Genomic DNA, 12,474 nt, shown 5'->3' with positions numbered 1-12,474 from the left:
TGAATCCATAGTGAACTTGACTAGGGCTGAAACCTATTGGCAAGACAATTGGTGACAGTCAGCAGGGTTCATTCTTGACCAAGGAAAAGAAAAGGCTGCTGTCTTGCCAATGGGTTTCAGCCCTGGGCAAGTTCACTACAGATTCAGCGTGACCAAAGAAATGACAGTAGAATGTTTCTTTGGGGTGAAACGGTTTATTACCCAGCTTATCATCCCGGCGGTAGGTAGAGCACTAGAATCTCTGCCTCTGCCCAGAGCACTGGGCCGAGCTCTCTATATAGTGCAATAATAGCTTATTGCCTAAAGGTGTGGAAGCAGTAGCCTAACAACAGTTACATCATCAGGTGGTTTAGTGAGGATCCTGTCCATAGGAACCACATCTTTCCCACAGTTGCCCTCATGGGAGGAGTGTTTCAGCAGGCTGTACCTATGGACGGGAGTGTCCCTCTGTGGACATGTACTGTGAAGGGGTGGAGGACTGGGGTCCACTCCAAGAGAAAGAAAATTTGTTGCTGACTAAAATCGTGTCACTAGGAAGGGCTGTGGAAATAGTAAAGGATGTCATGGTAGCCCGAGAGGAAGCAGCATGAGAAGGAGCAGTGGCCCTAGAAGGAGTGGCCTGAGAGGAAGGAGCATGAAAGCTCAGGCTGCCAGGTGCTGTGGGGCAGGTGAAGGGTGTAGTGGAGCCGTCAGCTCCAGAAATGGAGGAGTGGAGGTTTGATGAACAGATGGCGGTGGAGGTCCTGCCAGTGCCGGAGGCATCAGCCCCTCCTTGGTTGAGACCCCACCTGGTTGAAAACTGGTGGAAAGCCAGAAGGACTCGGCTACCACGGGTTCTTCCAGGAGAGGTGCAGCCCCGTCCTCAGGTTGTGGAGCACTCCATGCTCTGCTTCTATGCTCAGGCTCAAGCACAAAAGGAAATACAGTCTGCTTTTTGAAGAAAGAATTTAAAAGGCCCTGTGAAGGTCACAAGGACCCAGGTGTGGGTTGATTTGAAAAGGCAGGAACAGACAGAAAGAAATCAGATGACTGGAGCTGTGGCAGTTGAGACCAGAGCACTGATTCAGGCCACTGAGGACGAAGCAGGAGGCAGAGATAAAGCAACAAGATCGGCCTGTGTGTGACTTTATGCTGTAGAGGCTGGAGAATGTGGGTATTGTAAGGCCCACCTATAGTCCTTTTGGTTAACTCATTTGAGTAGAACTGGTTTGAATACAGCCAGGATGACCACTTGGTGGCAATAGATCTCCTCAGGTTTGAGGGTAATTTGTTGTACTTTTTGTTATTTGTATATTGTTGTAGCCTCTGTTGTTATTTTGGAATTTGATTACAATACTCTAGCTTTCTTGCACAGGGACCATTACAGAGGATTGAGGGCACATAGATTGAGAGAAGAGAATCCTGGAGGGGTGGAGTGTGGATAAAATGAAAGTTCCTGTGGCCAGGATTCTTGCCTGGCCCTGGTTGTCTAGCTCACTACACACGTGTGGGCAATACATTGCTACTGACTCTATATAAAGAGCTCCACCCAGTGCTCTGGGTGACACGGTGGCACAGCTACAAGGCTGCAGGAGAGCAGAGTAGAGGCTGGAGTGGTGGCAGTGCCAAGGACAGAGGCCCAGAGGACAGCTGTGTGGGGCAGAGAGGCCCAGAGGCAGAGACCGGCTTGCTGCATGCAGACTTGCTCTGAGTGAAAGGGATTTTAGTGATTGACCTGCCACCATGGAAATAAAGTTGGGTATAACCCTTTCACCCCGAGAATGTTCTACTGTTATTTCTTTGGTCATGTTGAAACCATAATGAGCTTGCCTGGGGCTGAAACTCATTGGCAAGACAAGAGTTTACTACTGGAATCTGCTTGATTAAGGCTGCCTTTGCTTTAGATTTAGACTTAAAGATAAACACTGTTTCATGACTTATTTAAACTCTGTCTCATCTTCACTTTTTTTTCTTTAGGATTGTTCCAATACAACTTTGAAATATAAGGGAATACATTTTGGAAACTCTTTGCGAAGACTAGAGTTACCTATAAAGTCAGGACCTGGTCCTGGACAGTATGATATAGTCCAGTAAGTAAAAAGAAAAGTATGTCTTTAATGTAGTTCTTGACTATAAAGTATTCTAATAATTTAGACTAGGCTATACTGTTATGAAAGGAAAAAATCAGTATGAAAAACTCTAAGAAGTATTAGATTTTAGAGCAACTTATATGAAAACTATTGCTTTTTTGTAAACAAGATCCTATGTAACCTGATTTATACATATTACCTCATTTAATCTTCACAAGTCTCTGTGTAGTTACTATTGTTATACATATTGTACCAGTGAATCATGCAAGGGTCTAAGAGAATAAATAACATTCAAGATCTGGTGGCTTTAACTCAGGCCTGTTGATGATACAGCCCATCTACCTAAGTACAAACTATATTGTCTTTAATTATGATATAGGCAGATGATCACAGGAAATATAAAAGAAGGTGATTCAGGATTTTTCATCTTGTCCCTGGACCTCGTGTTCATTCTTCTGACTACATGATAGATTTAGAAGACTTTCTCAGTGTGTGGGTCAGAGCCGTAGCAATAGGTTGGAAGTAATATTTATGAAGTTTAACTTGGAAATACATTTCTTGCAAAGTAACTCTTTCTGTCTTTATTTTCTCCTACTCCTGCAAGAAGGACTTAGATATCATCCATGGAAGATAAAATTGAGTAACAAATACCATGTTGTCCTTAAGATCTACTACCCCTTTTCATCAAATTTAACAGGGTCCAGCTTACCTACCTGATTCTTTCTCTCAAAGAAAAAGTTTCCTCCTAAAAAGTCCCACAATGATTCCACACTCAATTAGTTTGCTAGACATCTTCAGACAAATCTGTATACCAGGGGTGGGTGTGGCTAAGACTCTGGCTTGGACTCCCTTGCTACTGTTCATTGAACATACCTGTTAGAATTCTTTCTTTGTGCTGATACTAAATTTGATAACTGAGAATACTAAGGATAAAACATGTCCTTTGTTTTTGGGAATTTATGCTCTTGTTCTTTTTGCTTTTCATTGTCCTAATATGGGAGAGACACCTTATATTTTTATTCTTTAGTAGTTACACTAGAAGATTAACATATATATTTAACTCAGTGGGGTCTAAATTTAATATCTTTTCATTCTTCTAAATAAAACAGTCTATCAAGTGCTCCAACTCTGTTCATCCCTTGACATACTTTTGTTATTTGGTATTCTAATCATCTTACCTTTTCTTCTTCCAGTCTGGGGCAGTTTGCTTATCTGTCTGTCTATCTATCTATCTATCTATCTATCTATCTATCTATCTATCTATCTATCTATCTATCTATCTATCTATCTATCTATCATCTATCTATCTGTCATCCATCTGCCTTCCTGTCAGTTTTATTGAGGTTTAATTAACATAAAACAAAATTAACTTTTTTAAGGTATATAGTTCTGTGACGACTGTTTTCCATCCATTCCACTACACTTCTGATTAAATACCTCAGGCTTAACCAGGCCTCTGTCTAATCATCTTGCTCTGATTTTGCTTGGTATTATTTTCCTAATAGTTCTTTTTACTTCCCCAACCCTGGCTTGCTCCTATTCTTCTCCTATTCTTTTTTTCATCAATTTTTCCTCCTATTTTTTAAATGTTACTTTCTCTTCAATATTTATCATTTCCCCTGTTTCTTCTATTTGTACTTTTGCTTGTAGGAATGAATCCAGATAGATTCTGTTCCAGACTGTTTCAGTTATGCCACTGTTTCCACAGTTTGTCTGCTCTGTGGTTTGCTGCCTTCACTATCTTTTACTTGGAGTTGTCTTGGTTTCTTCTGGCATTTGACATTTTCTACCTTTTTTTTTTCTTTTGACTTTTTTTGTGTTTGTTGAGTCAGAATTATTTTGGGGGATTTGACATAGTATAAAAGAAGAGATATTTAGCTACTGTAAATGGAAGGTGAGCTCATAAGTCTCCTTTTGGGAAAGACAGACTTAAGTGATATGTGACCCTTCTGATATCCCATGTAAAGTCATTACCCATAAAACTATTTGAGATTTTGAAAACAAGTTCATTTGTTGAATTTTGTGTGAAAGAAAATCAGTAAAGTCAGCATTTAATAGTGAAGTGTGCTGTAAAATGCATATTTAAATCATAGCAATGTCAGAAAATTATTGTAATTTTGCAACTTAAGCATTTGTTTTTATAGTTTTCTATTATCTTTTTAATACACTTATATTTAGTATAGTGCATTGGAAATGCTTCATATGAGAGTTTTTTGAAATTCTGTTTACTAAAAAAATAGTCCAGTATAGCCTATTTAAATATAATTCTTATAATAATAATAGTTAAAAGTGACTGTGTATTATGGGCCATGTATTACACTAAATGTCACATTATTATCTACTTTAATCATTACAAGCTTGAGAACTGGCTATTACTATTTTCAATCAGACAATGAAAAATCTAATCTGAAGCTTAGAGAAGTTAGGTGATTTGTGTAAGGCCACATAGCTTGTAGGTAGCAACAGTAAGATTCACATCAGTATGTCTGACTCCACAGCTTGGACTCTTAATCACGTTTATTTAGCTTCTTACTAGTTTTTGAGGTTGTGTAAATTTCAAGGAAAATAAACGTCCATTTCCTTTCCAAAGATTTTTCCTTATGCTCTTTTCCTGATTGTTTTATGATGTAAATAAATATCACTCTTTTGCCCTTATCTTAGTAATAGTTGAAATACCAAGGAATTTGAAATTTTAAAGACTTTTTATGGTAAACAGAATACAAAGAGAACTTTTTTGGGTAGCTTTTTATTTAAACTCATGATAAAAACTCTACATCCTATTTTTTTTTTCAGTCATTAGAAGAGTATTACTATAGTTCTCTGAATTGGAAATGTGAAACTAACAAATGAACACATTTTATAAAATTTAGACTATATTGTCTAGCACACCCAAATATTATTGTACACTTTTCAAGTGGGAAATATTGGTATAAAAATATTCTCTTTACTTACATAAACATTTACATATTTGAAACTAAGAACTTCTCAATTTCTGAATTTTCTAAGGAAAAAGACACCACATTATGAAAACATTAACATCAAGAAAGATCAACCGCAAAATTGTTCATATCTCCCACGATTTTATGAAGTAATAATATTTCAGGAGGAAAAGAAGGTAAGTTGAAAAGTAGCTGTTTCATCTAATTTCTAGATTTTAAGGTCATTAAATCTTATTATCACAAGATTAGAGTGCTCTTTGGCTGCTGTGCCTGGTATTTAGTTGTCACTCAATGAATACTGTGGAAGGAATGTACTTAAAATCTTTGTCAAGTGATCACCATCTCTGCTTGACACATCTTGTGATAAAGACATGACTAACTTTAAGGTTTTCTATTTCAGTAGTGGACAACTCTGTTCCTTACAATTTCCTTCTTAAACTGTCCTAAATTTACCTGCCTGCTGCCTATTCTTCCTTTCCCTATGACTTCTTTTCAATTTCCTTTTAAATATTTTCTACTAAGGATAAATGTTCTAAGTATTTTTGACTATTCTCATTATTTAACTTCAAGATAACTTATTTTCCTTTTAAGTTATCCAGGGATATTCTTCAGCTTGTGAATTTCTCTAAAAAAAATAAAATGATAGTATAACTAATCCTAATACTCTTGGTGTAGTCTGATTAGTACATACTAAAATTTTTATCATCCTTGTTGTAACAGTGTATATTTATTAACATAAAACTCAAAATTCCATTATATATATGTTTTGTAGCTATGTTTCACTTTAGTCATTTGGAACATAAAAGCAAGTAAAACCCTGGATTTTTTTTTTCCCCTTCAATATATTATTATGTTTAAATATAAAGTCTTGAAGATTATAGAGTCAAAATTTAAAAGTGGATCCATTTAAAGTAAGGATAAATGAATTTCAGTTGAAGAACCAGTAACTATTCCAATAGGAATTTTGTCTGCATTTGTTTTACATGTCTTCCCTTTAATGTTAATCAGCAATGAAAAATTTTTTAATAAAAATATTAGAAAGACAATAATAGAATAATATGATATAATTGTTTTCATAGAATAACAATTATAAATCTGAAACAGGATAAAAAGTGTTAATTGGAATCATGAGAGATATTGGTCTGTAGTTTTCTTATAATGTGTTGTCTGGTTTTTATATTAGGGTAATGTTGGTCTCATAAAATGAGTTAGGACGTATTTCCTCTGTTTCTATCCTCTGAAAGGGATTGTAGGGAATTAGTATAATGTATTCCTTAAATTTGGTAGAGTTCACTCATGAACCCGTCTGGGTCTGGTACTTTCTGTTTGGAAGGTTATTAATTATTGATTCAATTTCTTTAATAGACAGAGGCCTCTTCAGATTATTTATTTCTTCTTGATTTTTGCAGATTGAGTCTTAAAAGGAATTGGTCCATTTTATCTAGGTTATCAAATGTAAGTTTTTCATAGTATTCCTTTATTTATTATCCTTTTAATGTCTATGGGATCTGTAGTGATGTCTTCTCCTTCATTTCTGATGTTAGTAATTTGTGTCTTCTCTCTTTTTCTTAGTTTGCCTGGCTAGATGCTTACAGATTTTATTGATCTTGTCAAAGAATTAGCTTTTTGTTTTGTTGATTTTTCTCTAGTCATTTCTTATTTTCAATGTCATTGGTTTCTATACTAATTCTTATTACTTTTTTCTTCTTTGGATTTAATTTGCCCTTATTTTTTTATTTTTCTAAGGTGGAAACTTAGATTCTTATAATGTGCTTTTAATGCTATAAACAATGGCAATTATATCTAGTTGACTGATGGTTTTACTGAATTCAACTATATCCTTAGAAAATGTATGCTTGCTGGTCTGTGCATTTCTGTGAGAAGGGTGTTGAAGTCTCCATCTGTGATAGTGAATTCATCTCTTTGTTCTTGCAGTTTTATCACTTCTTTTTTTCTTTAAACCTCATAGAATTTGCTGCTCTGTTGTTAGATCTCAATACATGTTAAGGATTGCTGTGTCTTCTTGGAGAATTGACTTCTTTATCATTATGGCTTTCTTTATCCTTGATAATTTGCCTTGCTTTGAAGTCTGTTCTGTCTGAAATTGATGTAGCTATTCTTGCTTATCTTTTATTTTCTATAGTTTGATGATGCTATGGTATGCCTAGGCATAGTTTTTTGGGCATTTATCCTTATTTTGGGGCATTAGCATTGTCTGAGCTTCCTAAATCTGTGGCTTGGTGTCTGACATTAATTTGGGGAAATTTGCAGTCCTTATAGTTTCAAATATTTTTTCTGTTCCTTTCTTTCTATACTTCTGGCATTCCCATTATAGATATGGGGCTTTTGTAGTTGCAGTCTTTGGATATTCTGGTTTTTTTTGGTCTTTGTTGCTTTTTTCAGTTTTGGAGGTATCTATTGCTATAACCTCAAGCTTAGAGATTCTTTCCTTAGCTGTGTCCAGTCTACTAATAAACCTATAAAGGCATTTCTCCTTTCTGTTATGGTGTTTTGATCTCTAGCATTTCTTTTTGGTTCTTTCTTAGGATTTCCATCTCTCTACTTACATTGCTCATTTTTTTCTTGTCTTCTGTCCTCACCCACTAACGTGCTTAAAATATTAATCATACTTGTTTTAAATTCCTGATCTGATGATTACATCATCCCTGCCCTGCATGGACCTGATGCCTGATTTGTCTCTTCTAATTTTTTGTCTTTTAATATTGTAATTTGTTCCTGATCACTGGATGTCTTAGTTTGCTTGCACCGCCATAAGAGAATACCATAAGCTGGGCAGTTTATAAATAATAGAAATTCATTCCTTATAGTTATGGGAGTCTGGGAAGTCCAAGATCAGTCTCCAGGAAATTCACTGTCTGTTATGGGCCCACTTCCTGGTTCATACATGGTCATCTTTTCTTGTGTCTTCACATAGTAAAGAGGCTCCCTTGGGTATATTTTTTATAAGGGTCTTAATCCCATTCATGAGAGCTCTGCCTTCAAGACTTAATCAATTCCCAAAGGTATCACCTCCAAATACCATCACACTGGGGGATCAGGTTTAAATATAAATTTTGGGGGATACAAACATTCAGTCTAGCATTTAACATGATGTTTTAGATAAAGGAACTATTGTAAATATGCGTTTAGTAATGTGGTTTAAGATACGGGGGAGAGGAAGAGTTCAATAGTCTTAAAATAAACTCTCAAGTCTTTTAGTAAGCCCATGCCTCTGGACTGTGAACTTTATGAGTGTTTCTCTTTTTTTTCTTCTCCTCCGTTAAATGGGACAGGATGTCTAGTGTGGGCTGGAGTTGGTATTTCCTTTACCTGATGTAAGGGCTAGAGGTGACTGGAGTTGGCTATTTCCTTTCATCAGATCTTTTAGATACTGATAATACTCTAGCAGATTAGGCTCTGGTTAGTTATATTCTCCTGAGATCAGGCCTTGTTAAGAAAAACAGAGTTCTCTGGTATATTTCAAATTTCCTTTTCCTCATCCCTTCCCAGAAGTGTGAGGGAGTTTTTCTCCAGTATTTACTATATTTACTATAAGAATATAATTGAGCTTCTGGAGGTAAATCAGAATTGTACTGTCCTCCCCTGTGTCTGGGCCCCTGAGATTTTTAATTCTCTCACTTGTCTTCACTGAACTTCTAGCAATTCTTCCATTACAATTCAGATTTTTTTCTACCCAGCACTGGCTCTCTTAGTGGTTTCTTTGTATATCTGCTTTGGTAAGCTGTGACTCCTGTATTCACCTGTCTGTCTCTCCAGTCTTGGGGGTAGTGGTCTGCCCTGTGTTTCTTGCTCTCTCATGGATCTAAGAAGAGTTTGATTTTCATTCTGTTCAGGTTTTTACTTGTTGTTAGGGTGGAGTGGTGGCATCTCAGTTTCATACATGTGGAATGGAACTGGAAGTCAGGAAATGAGTTTCTTAAGCATAAAATATTTTCTTTAAGTGACATCAACAAGAGAGTGTGCTAGAAGTCCCAGTACTCATCCATCTCATAAAAAAACAATAAAAAACAATAAAACAACTACATACTGATGAAAAGAGCTCTGGGAGAGGTCTGGAGTAAACCAACAAGCTACAGAAATGCTGAAGAGCTCAAAACTGAGGACAACAACTTGGAAAAGTACAGGAAACATTTTACCTGCATTAACCCACCCCTCACTCCATCATAGTTTGATGTCACGAAGACCCAGTGGTGCAGTCTCTCCCAGTCTGGTAGAGTTGGGGGACCTTGGCAGCTCCTGTTGCCACTGTGGACAGCTGAAACTTTTGCTACTGAGAATGTCCACAGTCTTTACTGATGCTTAATCCACATGGTGGATCTGCCCAGAGTCCATGACACTGTGCCTCCCCTGGAGAAGGAGCCGCTGCAGCCCCCACTCTCCTGGGTGTGGAGCTACCACACCTCCTGCCGTCACATATACACCCAGGGCTCTGGTTCTGTGACAGCTATATGTGTGCCCCCGTCTCAGATACCAGTGCCAACACTGCAGTGAGTGCATCCCTGCACTAGACCCAGCTCCAAGAGGGATCCCTTGGCCATAAATTTCCCTGTTGGGGAAGGAAAACAGGATTGCAGAAACTTTTTCCACTGGGGACTCCAACAGCCCTTGGTGCTGCTGTAGATACTTGCAGCCTTGGTTGCCAAAGAAACCTGCAGTCTTTGACAACACTGACCTCAGGTGTCAGGACTTCCCAGAATGCTGCTGCACCCTCCCTGAAACCAGAACATTCTCTGTAGTCTGCCTCTTCCCCCAGAGTTGGAGTCACTGAACCCACTCTGCCAGTGCCCTCATAAGTAACCATAGGTCTTTCTCCAGTGAAGCCAGTTCACAAAGTCTGGAAAAGATGACTACTCCCTCAAATGTGCAGACATCAACACAAGGCTACAAGAAACAAACAAACAAACAAAAATCAAGGAAACATGACACCAGCAAAGGAACACAAAAATTTTCCAGCAATTGGCCCTAAAGAAATGGAAATCTGTTAATTGCCTGTCACTGAATTAAAAATTATTGTTTTAATGAAGCTCAGTGAGCTGCAAGGGATTATAAAATTAGACAACTCAACAAACTTAGGATAACAATGCATGAATAAAAAAAGATGTTTAACAGAGATGGAAATGATGAAAAAGAACCAAACAAATTCTGGAGCTGAAGAATACAAGGAATGAAATGAAAAATGCAACAGAGAGCTTCAACAGAATACTCAGTCAAATAGAAGAATCTGTGAACTTAAGGAGGTTATTTGAAATTATCTAGTCAAAGGAGAAAAAAAGATAAAAGAAGGAAAAAAATGAAGAAGGTCTACAGAATTAATGGGACAGCATTAGAAAACCAATATACACATTTTGTGGGTCTCAGAAGGAGAACTGAGAAAGAAATGGGCAGAAATTAATAATGGCTAGAAAGTTCCCAAGTCCTTGGAGGGAAATGGTTATACTTATTTTTGAAGCTCAAAGTCCTAAAATAGGGTCAATCCAAAGGAGATTGCACTGAGACACATTATAATCAAATTGTATAAAGTCAGTGGCAGAATTTTTAATTCAGCAAGAGAAGAGTGATTTGTCATATATAAAGAATCCACCACAGCTATCCCCTATGAGAATATAAGTGGATTTCTTAGCAGAACCTTGATACCAGTAGAGAGTAGGAAGATATAGTCCAGGTACTGAAAAATAAAACTGCCAAATAAGTATACCCAGAAATAATATTCTTTAAAAATGAAGGTGAGATAAAGTCTTTTCCAGACAATTACTGAGGGAATTTGTCATCACTGCCTTATAAAAGATGTTTAAGGAATGTCTTTAAACTGAAATGAAAGTATGCTAAACAGCAATGTGAAAACATAAGAAAACAAAAATTTCTCAGGCAATGTATATATATATATATATATATATATATATATACACATATATGTATATATACACACACACACACACACAGATTAATGTCACAATAAAGATGGTACATTAATTACTTTAAAATGAATGTCAATAGTTAAAAATTTATTTAATGGTACACAGTATGAAAAAAACTGTCTACAAGAATACAAAGTGTATGTGTATGTGGGGGTAGTAAAACTTAGTGTTTTTGTATGTGATTGAAGTTAAGTTGTTATGAAATTAAAATGGAAATTAAAATATCAAGATATTTGATATAACCCTTGAGCTAACCATGAAAAAAACTATAATAGATACACAAAAGAGAAAGAGAAAAGAGACACTACACAATGTCATCAAATAGTGAAGACGGCAAGCAAGAAGGAGAGGGACAAAATAGCTACAAGGCAAAAAAGAAAACAATTAAAAAAAATAGCATAGTAAGTCTTCACTTATCAACAATTACCTTAAATGTAAATCCATTAAACTCACCAACGAAAGGCCTAGAGTGGCTGAATGGATAATAACAAACAAACACACACACTATCAAAAAAGCCCAAACAAAACAAAACAAAACATGAGATCCAGAAATATGCTATCTAGAAGAAACTCATTTTAGAAATAAAGACATGCATAGGCCAACAGTGAAGGGATGGAAAATTATATTTTATGCAAATAGCAGCCAAAGAAAGCAGGGGAGGCTGTAGTTATGTCAAACAAAATAGAATTCAACTTTAAAATTGTCTGTAGTGACAAAAAAGGTCAATTTATAATGATATAAGGGCAATTTCAACAGAAAAGTAGTAATTATATATGCACTCAGTATCAGAACACCTAAGTAAATAAAACAAATTTAACAGATTTTAAAGCAGAAATTGATGGCGATACGGTATAGTCAGGGCTATAGTACTCCACTCTCAATAATGGATAGACCATCCAGAAAATCAGTACAGAAACAACTGACTTGAACATTATTGACCAAATATATCTAGCTACCAATGCAGAAATTTCTATCCTACAGCAGATGAATACGCATTCTACTCAAGCGCACACTGAATATTTTCCAGGATAGATCTCATGGGTTACAAAACAAGGCTTAAGAAACTTAAGAATGTCAAAATCATTCCAACTATCTCTTCTGACCACAGTGGAATAAAAATAGAAATTAGTAATGACAAGAAAATGGGAAAGTTCGTAGATATGTGGAAACTAAACAACTCTCTCTTAGAAACCACTGGGTCAATGAGGAAATCAAAAGGAAGTTTAAAATGTATCTTGAAAATGAAAACACAACATACCAAAACTTAGGGACTGCAGCAAAAGCAGTTCTAAGAGGGAAGTTTATAGTGACTAATGCCTACATTAAAACAGAAGGAAGATCTCAAACGAATAACCTAATTTTATGCCACAAGGAACTAGAAAAATAAGAACAAACTAAGCCCAAAGTTAGCCAAAGGAAGGAAACAATAAAGATAAGAACCAAAATAGAGAAAAAAGTATTAGAAAAAAATGAATAAAACTGAGAGCCAGTGTTTTGAAAGATAAAATTGACAAATGCTTAGGTAGAAA

The 12,474-nt window shown here is 36.2% G+C and overlaps 1 protein-coding gene across 6 annotated transcripts in view; it reads left to right on the top strand.

Moving 5' to 3' along the window:
* Nucleotides 1-12,474, top strand: part of STPG2 (sperm tail PG-rich repeat containing 2) — a 339,428-nt gene that overhangs the window by 25,218 nt on the left and 301,736 nt on the right. For all 6 annotated transcript variants that reach the window (XR_008997803.1, XM_057502462.1, XM_057502463.1 and 3 more), the window contains 2 exons: nt 1,957-2,069; nt 5,076-5,184. Coding sequence is in view for 5 of the 6 variants with exons in the window: in XM_057502462.1 (XP_057358445.1) it covers nt 1,957-2,069; nt 5,076-5,184 (222 nt within the window). In the remaining variant the exon portion in view is untranslated. The remainder of the gene's footprint in view (nt 1-1,956; nt 2,070-5,075; nt 5,185-12,474) is intronic.

The sequence above is a fragment of the Manis pentadactyla genome, chromosome 5, assembly GCF_030020395.1.
Source record: "Manis pentadactyla isolate mManPen7 chromosome 5, mManPen7.hap1, whole genome shotgun sequence".
NCBI lineage: Eukaryota > Metazoa > Chordata > Mammalia > Pholidota > Manidae > Manis > Manis pentadactyla.
This window is presented reverse-complemented; position numbering and strand designations above follow the sequence as displayed.